A 12346-nucleotide genomic window follows, 5' to 3' on the forward strand; every position below is an offset into this window, starting at 1 on the left:
TCGAAGGGGGGGGGAAAAAAAAAAAGCCACCAAAACCAGAACAAGCCTACCTCCATCGTAATTTCAGTCAATTAACGTTCACGGGCATGCAGAGGTATCCAAAACAAAAGCAAACTTAACAAGTTATTCTTGGGTTTGAGAAATATTATGAGAGCTCCACATTAGTCAAACTTTGCACTCTCTCGAAAGACAGCAAGTGGATACACATATGAAAGTAATAAACCCTACTCCCATTCTTCAAGTGCTTAAAAAAATCATGGCATGGAACGAACACTCAAAACCACATTTCAACTACAAAGGGTGGGAGGATATTCGCAGAGGACCGGCTGTGGCCAAGGGTACTAGTTTTTCGATGCTCTCATTCAAAATTGATGGAGAGGGAGACTTCTGAAGAGGGTGATTCAGAGCTAAGCTCCTCTCTTGCTCTCGACTCTTTCTCACCCGTGCTGGCTGCACTCCACAGGTGACCGGGTCGCTTGGGAAACACTGCACGCCCTCAGCAAGGTTTTTACCTCTTTCAGCAGAGGCTTGCTTCTAACAGCATCAACCAGGCAGGGTGTCAGTAAAGCTGGCATCATTGCGCAACTTTTCTAAACGCTGGCACAATATTTAACAGCTCGGGCTCGCTGTAAGTATTTCAACTTACAGATAACTCGGTTATTTTAATCGATTTGAAGGAGCGCTGCTCTTCTTGAGGCGCTCTGCATAGACTTACGTATAGGGAATGCTCAAAACTTCAGTCAGTCACAACCAAAAGGTATGAAATGCCAAATCCACATGTTAAAAGGTATCAGGATGTTAGACGGGAATTTATCAGCACGAACCACAGCTACCTCGTGCCACCTTTGAGTACACCCTGGGTACTCTCCTACTTGGCATATGGGACTGCAGAAGTGGGGAAGAAAGCTCTGTCTCACAGCCCTGCTCACTTCAGTAGACAGAAACGACCGGATTCATCTATAAAAGAATATACTTAAGATTTCCCACCCCTCTGCCACAAGGCACAGTTTTTCTGGTGATAAAGCCAGAAAAGAGCACCGGTTTTTGCAGTGGTTTATTTTTTTTCCTCATCCAGCTTTGCATTAGGGAAGTAAAGGCAACAAAACAGTAAATGCACCCTAGAGATACTGGCATTTCTACACTATGGCTCCTTTAGACAGGCTTCCCATTTCAAATATTTTTAAGAAAAATGCCAGCATAAGCAAGACTGTAGAAGAGTACCTGACTTGTTTCCTTCTCCTTGCATCCTCCATGCAGTCTTCCATTTTGCACACACAGTTTGTTAGGTGCAGGACAGGTCAGGGGCAAACGATGATTTGGGAAGTTTTAGCAAAAATATACCTTTTGCAACAGTCCCTGGCTAATCACTCACTTTTGTTTTCAGGACCTTTGCCTAATCACTCTAAACTCATTCTGTTTGCTGTTTCTTTACACCCTCTCTCAGCTTATGGCTTCATTTGCTCTCTATTGCATATATGACTCCTGTTTGTTACTGAATAGAAAGTTAATAATTTATGTCTTTCTGCTTATTACAGTAGCTTTGTGCTCTGCAGAACCTTATCAGAGAGCTGTTGTGAAAACAAAATCCATTAAATCATATTGCTGATGACATTTTTCATGGACAGAAGGGTAGGCAGAGATTAGGAAGCAATTCATCACTTGGGCCTTGATTACCTGTCAACACCACTTTTTTTACACGGTGACTGTACTCACAGCTCAACCCTGGTTTTGGGAGGAGGGCATACAGCTCCCCAGCTCAGTGCTCAGCAGTTCTACAAAACTCAGATGCAGCCTTCATGCCAGGCACCTCGAAAACGTGTAAATCGCTACTGGTTATACAGACAATTCGTGTAGTAAGTAGAAGGCAGAAGTTTATGGACCCCTTTTCAAGACAGCTGTCATCTGGCTGAAGGATGGCAGCTTCAGCTCCAACCATGAAGAAAACTTTTTAAGGACAAGATTGAAGGATACACAACCCTTATTACATTTGCAGGTCAGGTGGATGCTATTTAATGAAAGGCACGGCTCCAGTGCTTTTGGTTTCAGTTCAGAACCAATGCCATGTTGCTGTGTTAGGATATTACAATCTTTAATGTCAGGCTGGCAATACAGAAAGGTAGGCATTTCTATTTTTACAGAAATCTCGCTCTTTAGAATGAGTCTTGTGAACCAAAAAAAATGCAAAAAACAACACAAAATAAAAAGCTGCTCTTCATCTTCTTCACAGGCAACATTTGCAAGGTAACTATCACAAAGATATTGGTGCTTGCACCAGTAGGAGTAAACCAGATTAAAAGAAGTGGGGTAGAGTAAGCGTTCTAGGAGAGCAGAACCTGAACAACTTCCACTGCTATAGCTGAATAGAATTTAAGTGAGACTCTTGGCTGTTACCACCTCAATAATGATGTAACTAGGAAAAGGGCTCCATGAAAGTTAATCCAGTTCTCAAAATACAGGAAGAGGAGAAATCAAGTCACATCCCCATGTTTAAACCTTTTTTAACTCAGCAGCGTAGATACAACGATGAGAGTGGCGTTAAGCCTTCAGTACCCACATATCAGCATTTCATGCACTTAAAAACTGAGAACCAAACCAAATATTTAAATTCCTGAAAACATTCCTCACCAGATTATAAATATTTTTATGAGGTTAGATCAAGAGCTTAAATTAATTGGTAAGGGTTCCTTTGAGGTCTTTACATTAGTTACTTCAAGGAAAAACAACCTCCAGGCTAGAGCATACTTTTAAGCACAACCTAAATAAAAAAGCTGCTCGCTAATGGGGGGAGGCAGGAAGAACAGATGCAGGAATTTCAGATATTTGTTAATTGTTCCTTATTCTATCTCAACAAAAAAATATTTTCCTACCCCAGAATCTTTATTTGAGGTCACTATTTTAAATAAACCAGATTGAGTGGCATAGGGAAAACTCAAGTCCAAAGGTTTTTCTTTTTACACAGTGCGCTGACCCCTGCTCTCATTATGGGCCATAAACGTTTATGAGAGTTCGTCATCAGCTTGCTGAGACAACACATTTTATCTAGTTTCCTAGAGCCATGTAGCAATAATCTCCAAGGAACTTGAATCTAGCACCTTCTCCTTCACCCCACATCCCAGAAGGTTTCATATCTGCGTGTGTGTGTGTGTGTTTTAGGTGGCTAGCTTTTTAACAGATGTAACAAAACAACAGGGCTGTGAAAGGGATTTTCTTTTGTAAGGATTAAAATCAGAGCAAAATCATTATAAGAGAAGGAAATGCTAGAGAGCTGAAGGAATAAAATTGACGTTAATTACTTCAATGCCAATTCACCTTAGCTGGGTGTATTTCCTGAAATAAGCACCTGTAATAGATTCATAGTAAAACACTTTCCTCACATTTCCCTTTTGTTCTTATACTCTTCTACCACTGCTATTAAAGCCATCAGTTGCTTCTGCATTCATAAATATGCCCATCACTATCTATTTAACCAAAAATAAGATGAAATTCTCAAATCTAATCTTTGCTTAGAGAAGTGCATTTGACATGCTGAAATTAAAAAGTCCTCCTTTCTCCAAGGAGGGTTTGAACACATTAGGTTATCTTTCTCTCCTCATAGTAATCCTTACCAGTTGCACATGGCCAAGTTCACCTCTGCTAACTAATGTGCTCTAGTAACTTGCGTGTGGTTCACATTTTCAGCTCAAACAGGCAACTACCATGTGCTAGAAATCAAAACAAAACAAATTCTCATAGTATCATTAGGATACGTGCAACTGGCGTTTGCCCAGACTGTGCATTGGGTTGCCGCGGGACACTCCCTTCCTGGTACTGCCCATTCCTGCAGGAGTCACGAGCCAAACTGAGGATGAAGACACTCTGACCACCTCCTTCACAGGGTCCAACAGAGGAAAAAGAAGATCAAAGACAAGCAACTGATCTATACAGGGACAGTCTAAGAAAGGGGAAGTTAATTCTCAGTTATTAGAGAGCTGTGTCTCCTTCTGTCACAGAAATTAAGTTGTGAATAGTCTGTGCAGCTGCATGCAGCTGTAATACGCTTCTGCTCAGGACAGATGAGCAGAGCTGGGTATTCAAATAGTAAAAAGGATTTCTTAAGAGACGTGAACTGCTTCTAGACTGTCCTATTTTTTAAATAAGTTTTAAATTTAAGGGAGTATTAACCACCTATTTCAGCACTCTTACAATAAGCATTAAATGTGCCTAGACACCACACATTTGATTCACGGTTCATATGGAAGAAGAGTTACTTAATCTAATATTTTAGCCCACAACCCACAGGTATGGAAGCACCAAACACAGCCAAAGCAAAACTCTACTTAGTTTACTCTGAGTGCAGCTCACCTGAGCACCACACACACTTGTCCAAGTGCAGAAATTACTCATTTTCTCAGTGCTCACTTTTGAAATAGTTTGGGAAAAGTTCTCAGTAACACAATCACCTTCCTGTCACTTTCATCTGATGCTGCTAAAAGCCTCAGGGAAAACTCCCCACTAAAAGGAAGCATCTCTCTGGGGTTCTTTCCCTTTCCTTCATCATTATTCAGGCTCTGACTGTAGTTCTAACATTTCTCAGAGGCTGTGCATGCACTTCATTAGATCCCTGATAGAGTCACTGCAGTGGATTTCCAACTTGTACTTGTCATTCCCTCTTCTTTCAGCCCTAGATCTACTTCATGTCCCTCCTTGTTCTATCTTGTGAACACTAGGTCTACTGTTCCATGACAGAAATAACAACACAAGTGCATATTAACACCAACAAATCCTGTATTATAAGGACTTGAATTTCTAGGAATGCTTTGACCTGGGACTTAAAAAAACCCAAAAATTTAAAAACAGGGGAAGTGAGGGATAAGACCTAAATAGAGTACTATCACTTAAGGAGCTAAAGTTTAAAAAGTTACACCAAATAACATCCATAATTCTGGGAGATCATTTCTCTTGTTCTTACCGTAGTAAGGATACATTTTCATCCTAGTATATACAATACTTAAAATATCAGGAAAGCACATTTCTTTCACTCTTTTTGTCCCTAAAATAGCAGACACATGTCTAAAAAACCCTGTATCGATCAATTTCCATACACACAGCACTAATGGTCCCCTGTAAGATGCAATTTCTAAGCATTACATCTATGACGAGTGTCACTATATGCATAAAGAACTACAGAAAAAGCTATGCTATAACTGAAGTTTATACCAGCACCGCTACAAAACTGTGTTCACATCTGCTACAACAACATAATTTTCTTTCTTCTCCTTGAGCAAGTGTTTCAGTTTTTCTCTTGGTACATCATACCTGAAAGCAGATACACAGAGCTGAAATTCTTCTCCAGTTTGCCCAGGAGCACAGTAAGAAAGCAGTCAGATGAGAGAGAGGTCACATCTTTAGAGCTTTGGTCATACACCACCACTTCCTGCTTGCAATCAATTTCAATCTGAAACACAGGTAATTCAGAATAAGGTAGGAAGGAGGAAGACGATTAAAAGCACCACGTTATCACCTGCATCAGGGTTCCCTGCTATTTGCTGCACAGCAGTTCAGATACACAGATCTCTTACGCAGCTGTACGCAAAACAGTTTTTCTTTTACGCTTAAATATGCCTGATCAGATTTAATGCCTTTGAGAGTTTGTAAATCGATTATTTGCTCCAAGTTGAAGCACACTCTGCAAAATTGTACCATTAGGTAATTTTACATCACCTGTAAAATGCTTTGCCTTCAGGTTGGTTGGTTGGTCTGTTCAACACCTAAGCTTTCTAAAAGAAGGCCCTACGTCAGTTTCTGCTTCTGGGTTTTTCTGTGTTTAAACAGTAAAGAGACCTTACACTGCCTAAAGCCATACACATTATGGCCATCTATACAACTTTATGTATAAAATAGACTACTACTAAAAATAAATAGTCTTCAGTTTTTAACATGACAAAGCAAAAATGTAATAGATTTTCTTTTATACCCAAAACATTTGAAACAAATATCAATGGATTAAAAAAAATTATTCAACCCCCACACACAGAGACATGCATTAAATTTAAACAGTTTAGCTATTTTCTCTTCAGTAATAAGGCTATTTTAAAAAAAAAAAACAACAAAAAAACCCCCACCAAACAACAAAAAAAACCCCAAACCCAAACCAAATGGAACAACTAAAACACATCAAACTAGTCACACAAAAAGCATTTTTAAGTGCAAGTAGGAGCCGGGATTGGCAGAGCTACAGCTTCCTTGCAAAGCGTATCACCACTTGCTAGGCAAACCCCACCAGCACGGACCCCAAGGGACTCTTCCAAGTTTAGGAGGGGAAAGTTTCCTGCCTTAACCACATATAATTTTGGGACTGTACTTTGCAGGACATACAAGAACCCTGAGAGCACTCTTTCTGAATAACTTCTAAATCCCTCCCCATCACTCTGTAACCTGGGGGAGAGCAGGCTACAAAGAATCCCAAAGATAAACTTCGCAGCAACCCAGAGGCTCCTAGATCAAATAAGAGCTCAGCAAAACTCAGTCCCCTTGTTCTGTTTTTTACAAATGAAGTACCTAAAGAAAAACTATTACAGGTTGCTTCGCAGGTGCTCCTTTAAACAAAGATCAGGAATAAGAGGAAAATGACCACCTACCTTGTGTTTTGCTGAATGCTGAATGAGCTCCGTAATCAAAACTTTGTCCTGCTGCAGCCTCCGCTTCATAAGCTTGGAGCAGTTGATGTTGATGGCGTCCAAGATGTGGGATGTATTGTATTCCACAAAGGGGCGGCTATCAATCAGGAGCAATTTTTCCGTACCGCTCTCCAGCAAAGCCACCAACTTCTCGGCGACAATGAGTTGCGTCCTGATCATCTCATCGGCCATGACAACAATAAGGCCTCTTTCACCACCTCCCTCTCTAATTTGCTGCGATGATGTAATGGCTGTGTACTCAAAGGCTTAGCCACACCATTGTACTGGAAGTGTATGAGGTCATGCTGGTAGTGACTGGCAAAAGAAAAGTTAAACCCATTTTCAGAAAGAGCTCTTCAACTGAATGTCTCCTCCTGCTTCCAGTTGATGTGCCGTGACAAAAGGTTCATTCCACAAAGCAGCCCCTCACTTCTGATTCATCAGGAGATGACTATGGAGTGGCCATTTCACAATTCAAACAAAAGATGCTTTCTGGTGGCCGCCGCATTACATCATTCTTTACCTTTGCTCCCACCCATCAGCTTTACACCGGACTGAGAGCCTGTAAGGAGGGGAAGATGGGAAAAAAATTAAAAGTGAAAGAAAATGAAACCAGATGAGGCCATGAAAGTTCGCAGAACAAAACCTTCAACTCTGAGGCTAACTGCACAGTGGTCTGCACCAGATAATAAATACACTCCCGAGAAGTTGCCTCTCTGCTGTATGTGCCAAACACCTAGAGAGAGTATGTGCAACTACAGTCTCTGAATCTGTTCCAGCAATCTTGTCCAGACAATTATCTTGTATTTCAGGCAACATACCCTGTCTTAATTGCAGACTTTTGTTGCCACTAGCTCTGCCTCTTCACAAGACTTTGTTAGAATATAATTAAGAGATACTGCCCTAAATCATGGTATTCCTTTCAATAGCAAAACTAATTAAATGCATTTCAGCACTTCACTACTTAATAAGAAGTTGTAAAACTAGTTAACATACATTTTTAAAGTTTAATGCCTTGGAAAGCATTTCACAGACCAGCACTGCAAGTCGGCAAACAGAAACTGTACAAAAGAAAGGACAAAACTTATATCCACTGCTCTCCTTTAAGAATACAGTTCAGAAGAAACCAGAAGAACAAGATGCTACATCAGGCCACAAGCATTTTATCTGAATTACCACTCACCAGACATGGAACAGAGGCCCTTTTGAAGACACTACTGAAAAGTAAAGCAGCGAGCGCTGTTTCTAGCCCTTTGGGAGCAGGTGGGACAGTTACATGAGGTGCATTACATTTCTCACAAATGCTAAATAGTGTCTGAAGCAAATTCTACTGCTGTAAAATTAGAACCTGACAGTATCCGAACAACATCAGCCGAAACGGCGGCAGCAGCCGAGCAGTAAAAAAAACATCAGGCACATTTCACCATCTCTTTGTGTTGCTGCCATACAGTCATCCTCGGGCTTTTCAGAGTCTCCCAAAATATGGTTTGGTGGAACAGGTCCCTGTAAGAACACTCCTCAGAAAGGATCCACCACAGGGCTTTGTCCATAAGGGATTTTGCTGCTCCTTCGTGCACAGAGTGCCACAGCTGTAGATGCAACTGAAAACATGAGTCAACTTGCTTTGCTCCCACAGTTCAAAACTGGGTCTCTTAGTGCAATTGTGGATATTTACAGAGACACTTGCAAACAACCACGCCAGAGAAAACACAAGCCACATGTTCAGCTGCCTCTGTAATCGACTCCAGCAAGAGGGGACAGCTGAGGGTGGTGACTTCTTCTACCAAGGTGGCAAAGCTCACAGGTTAGAGCCTGTACATGAAAGGACAAGCCTGACAGAGTTCCTCACCTTGTCAGTAGAGCAGACTGTTTGGAAATGAGCAATCTGGGCTCAAACCAGTGCAGGGTAAAGCCAGCTCAGCAAGGAACTGTATTCCTCCAGTCTGCGTGTCCCTCACCACTGCGTTCCCTTCTCCTGTTTGAGGAAGTGATTTTAGGTCAGCAAAACTATGTGACAACGCTTGCACAAGGTGAAGTGGACCTTCACGCGATGCTTATGTCAGGTCTGCCCCATGCTACCCAGCCTGTGAGCTAAGCAGCCTTTCCATCTCTGCTTTCTGCCGGCTGGACAACGCAAAGTAACACAACTGGCACAAAACTGAAGTGGGCAGATGAAAAAACCAAAACCACAATTGATTGACACTCTTGAGGCCGCAAAACATTTGTAAAGAGAAGCAAGTTATGAGATCTCACTTGGAGTACTGTGTCCAGCTCCAGAGCCCTCAACACAAGAAGGACATGGATGTGTTCAAGCGGGTCCAGAGGAGGACACAAAAATGATCAAAGGGCTGGAGCACCGCTCTTAAAATGACAGGCTGAGAGAGTTGGGATTGTTCAGCCTGGAACAGGAGAAGACAAGGCTCTGAAGTGACCTTACAGCAGCCTTCCAGTACCTGAAGGAAGCCTACAGGAAAGCTTGGGAGGGACTGTTCACAAGAGCGTGTAGTGACAGGATGAGGGGCAAGAGTTTTTAAACTAGATCAAGGTAGATTTAGACTAGATATCAGGAAGAAGTTCTTTACAATGAGGGCGGTGAAACACTGGAAGAGGTTGTCCAGAGAAGTTGTGGATGCTCCATCCTTGGAGACATTCAAGGTCAGGCTTGACGACACTTTGAGCAACCTGATCTAGCTAAAGATGTCCCTGCTCACTGCAGGGGGCTGGGACTATGTAAGTTTTAAAGGTCCCTTCCAACCCAACACATCCTATAATTCTATGTGTTTTCCTGGATTCATAATGCACATGCAGGTCCCTATGCGAATGGAGATTTTATATATTTAAAAATAAATAAATTTACATCCTCAGTTTAACAGGTTCAGCTGGAAAACTTGTATTTTATTTATAGTGCTGACTTGCTGCTTCAGCTTGAAATGTTTGCTATTTATCTTAATAGGAAGCGAAGTCATAAATTCAAATCAATTTATAAAGTCCTGTTATTGCAACAAGTCAGTTGTATTTAGCAATGGGAAATCCCAGGTCAGCAGACGTTTCACTCATTATATTATACAAATACAAAATCGTAAATAAATTAAATTCTGAAAAAAGTACAAACTTCACTTTAACAATACAAAAAACTTCAAAACTGAAAGAATCTTACTTTGTGAGAGTTTCATGTAGCAATATAGGAAAAATACCAGATTTCACATAAACAGCCATTAGGTTGACAAAACATGACTTTCTCTTTGCCCTGACTGTAGTGCTAAAGAGCCACTACTTTTAAGATTGCCCAGATAAATGGAAGTGTATTGCAGTGAAACGCCTATCGCACTAAACTACAAAAATTATTGGAAAAATTACTATACCAGGCCTTAATTAAACCTATTTAAAAAATAATAACCAAATCACCCTATCTTTGCAATCTGGTTGGTAGGTGTGCTTCCCATCACAGAGCAGGCATTCTGTATTGGCCTCAGGAAGGTGACAAAAGAATATGCCATTATGCAAGAGGGGGAAAAGGGAAACTTGATAGTTGTGTCCTTTATTTTTTTTTTCAGAGGGAAAAACAGTATTCAGCATTTTTCTTATTTCTCTTAAAATTTCATGTCACAAATTTTGATTCTCTTTTATTTGTATCAAAGGCTGTCAGATACCAGCCCCACTAAACTCAATGAAAACTTTTCCACTGGCTTTAGTGGGAATTGGCTCTAGATCCTTTGTGAGCTAGACAGTTTGTTCGTGAACTAGACAGTTTGTTTTGATGGGTAAATTGCTGACTTAAAGTCCAAGTAATAACAGAAGAATAAAGCAGCTGAGAAACTAGAGAACCCTAAAACTGAGGGTGTTAAAAATATGTAATTTTTAATTTGTGACTTTCAGTTTGGGTATATTTCTTATCTTCTAAATGCTTACTGTTCACTGTCTCAGCCTTTACTCTTGTATGTTAACAGCTTGCTTTAAAAGACCCTTAAAAAGAACTCAGACCAGTCACGTATGGTAACGGTGTAAAGAACATGTAAAGAACATAAGAGCTACCAGTCCAGAACCTTTTTAAACAGGACTATTACCTGAACATGTAGCTCTGTGCTAAGTTTCTGAAAGCATTCTGCCCATGGCTTGAAACTAATAAACTTAACAGTAATGTCATGTCAAATCATTGCAAATGAAATCCTATTTTGACAGAAACAGCTCCACTGCGCAGCAGAGTGACAGCATTTTTATCAACTACAGCGTTTTGTTTTAATTCTCTGTGGTTCGCTCCTGTCAGACTTTGGGACTCTGCCTTGGCACCTATCTAAACAAGAGAAATTGGTAGCCTTCTGCTTTAGGTAAACACCAGAGCTCTCTCTCCTTTCCTGGTGGCTGCTCTTATCATTCAGCCACTGTGAGGTTTTGAAGTATCTGTTTCATTTCTAATCATAGTTTGTAAAAAGCTAAAATTCAATTCTTGACTGTTCTCTTTCTTTCTGTGACTTAGACCACAGTGGTATGTATCAGACACTATAGTGTCTCATAAAAAGATGCAATACAATGCTTCGCCCTAAATAGGCCATTATGTCGTCAATCTTCAAGCTAGGAAACCATTTGAGTCACAGGATGTTCTACACTGAAATGAGAGTTACGGAAAAGTGATCTGTAATCGAGCTATGAGAATACAGCATGAAGTCACTCCCATGCACATTGGTAATACTGCATGGCTTCTTCCTCCTTGCAGATGGATTGCAACATGCAACACTGCTTATTCCCTCCTTTTAAAGAAGAAAATTAAATTGGCCGTAGAACTAAAAAGATGTCTTCTACACTTGGCCAGTATCTTTACAGTCTCTCGATATTGTTCAAAGAGCCAAACCAACAAAACCCCTACTATCTTCCATACGAACAGCAGTGGACCTCTAATATGTACATGTAATGCTGCCACAGAACTACAGGATCTCTCTGCACCTCAGGGAAGCCTGTCCCCATCCCAGACGGCACAGAGAGAGCAAAGCGGCAACCATGTAACTGGAAACCTGGCACTGAAGTTGTGTGTTTGATCCTTCTGTCCAAATAGCTCACATTTTGTATGCACTCCTGATTTACGCTTCTACTGCTTTGATGTCAAGCAATTCCCTTACATCACAGCAGGACGCTTGTTTGAGTTACTTCAGGCTTTGGCTCATATGATAGCAACTATTTTAAAAGAGGTGGATGTAGGAGAACGTATTTTTAAAACTCTCAGAACAATGTTCTAATTCTACTCCAGTTAAGGAACTAGCAAAGAGCTTCCAGGAGCCTTGCTACAACCTTTGAAAGACTTCTACCTCACGTAAGAAGATAACCTTGAAGTTGAAGCTTGGCGTCATAAACACTCAGCAATTTTACTCCCAAGGTCACTACTGCCTGCTTTGTCAGGTGCCTACAGCAGTGCTCCCACATACGTCACCGCTGCATGGCAAAACACCAACAAAATAACTTTACAGCACCTGAACATCAGAATGTCCTGAAGGAGAGCTTTTCCACACTCAGCCTGAGACACCCAAAAGAGATGATTTTTTTTTAATTGTGTATTATTCTACTTTCTAGAAGCAAACACACAAGCCTATGAGAAAAACACTATGCACCCCTACAGTCAAATTCCCTTTTATGTTTCTCAAGATGAGACCCAGTATTAAAAAAAAAAAAAAAAAAAAAAAAAAAAAAAAAAATAAAAGCAG

General features: G+C 40.8%; 1 protein-coding gene across 1 annotated transcript in view; it reads right to left on the minus strand.

Moving 5' to 3' along the window:
* DUSP16 (dual specificity phosphatase 16) overlaps positions 1-6850 on the minus strand; it is a 27454-nt gene extending 20604 nt beyond the window's left edge. The window contains exons 1-2 of the mRNA XM_009865345.1: positions 6618-6850; positions 5296-5434 (exon numbers count right to left, since the gene is read on the minus strand). Of these exons, the coding sequence (XP_009863647.1) occupies positions 5296-5434; positions 6618-6848 (370 nt within the window). The 5' untranslated portion in view covers positions 6849-6850. The remainder of the gene's footprint in view (positions 1-5295; positions 5435-6617) is intronic.
* Positions 6851-12346: the final 5496 nt, after the last annotated feature.

Source organism: Apaloderma vittatum, unplaced genomic scaffold, assembly GCF_000703405.1.
Source record: "Apaloderma vittatum isolate BGI_N311 unplaced genomic scaffold, ASM70340v1 scaffold9912, whole genome shotgun sequence".
In the NCBI taxonomy this organism is placed as follows: Eukaryota; Metazoa; Chordata; class Aves; order Trogoniformes; family Trogonidae; genus Apaloderma; species Apaloderma vittatum.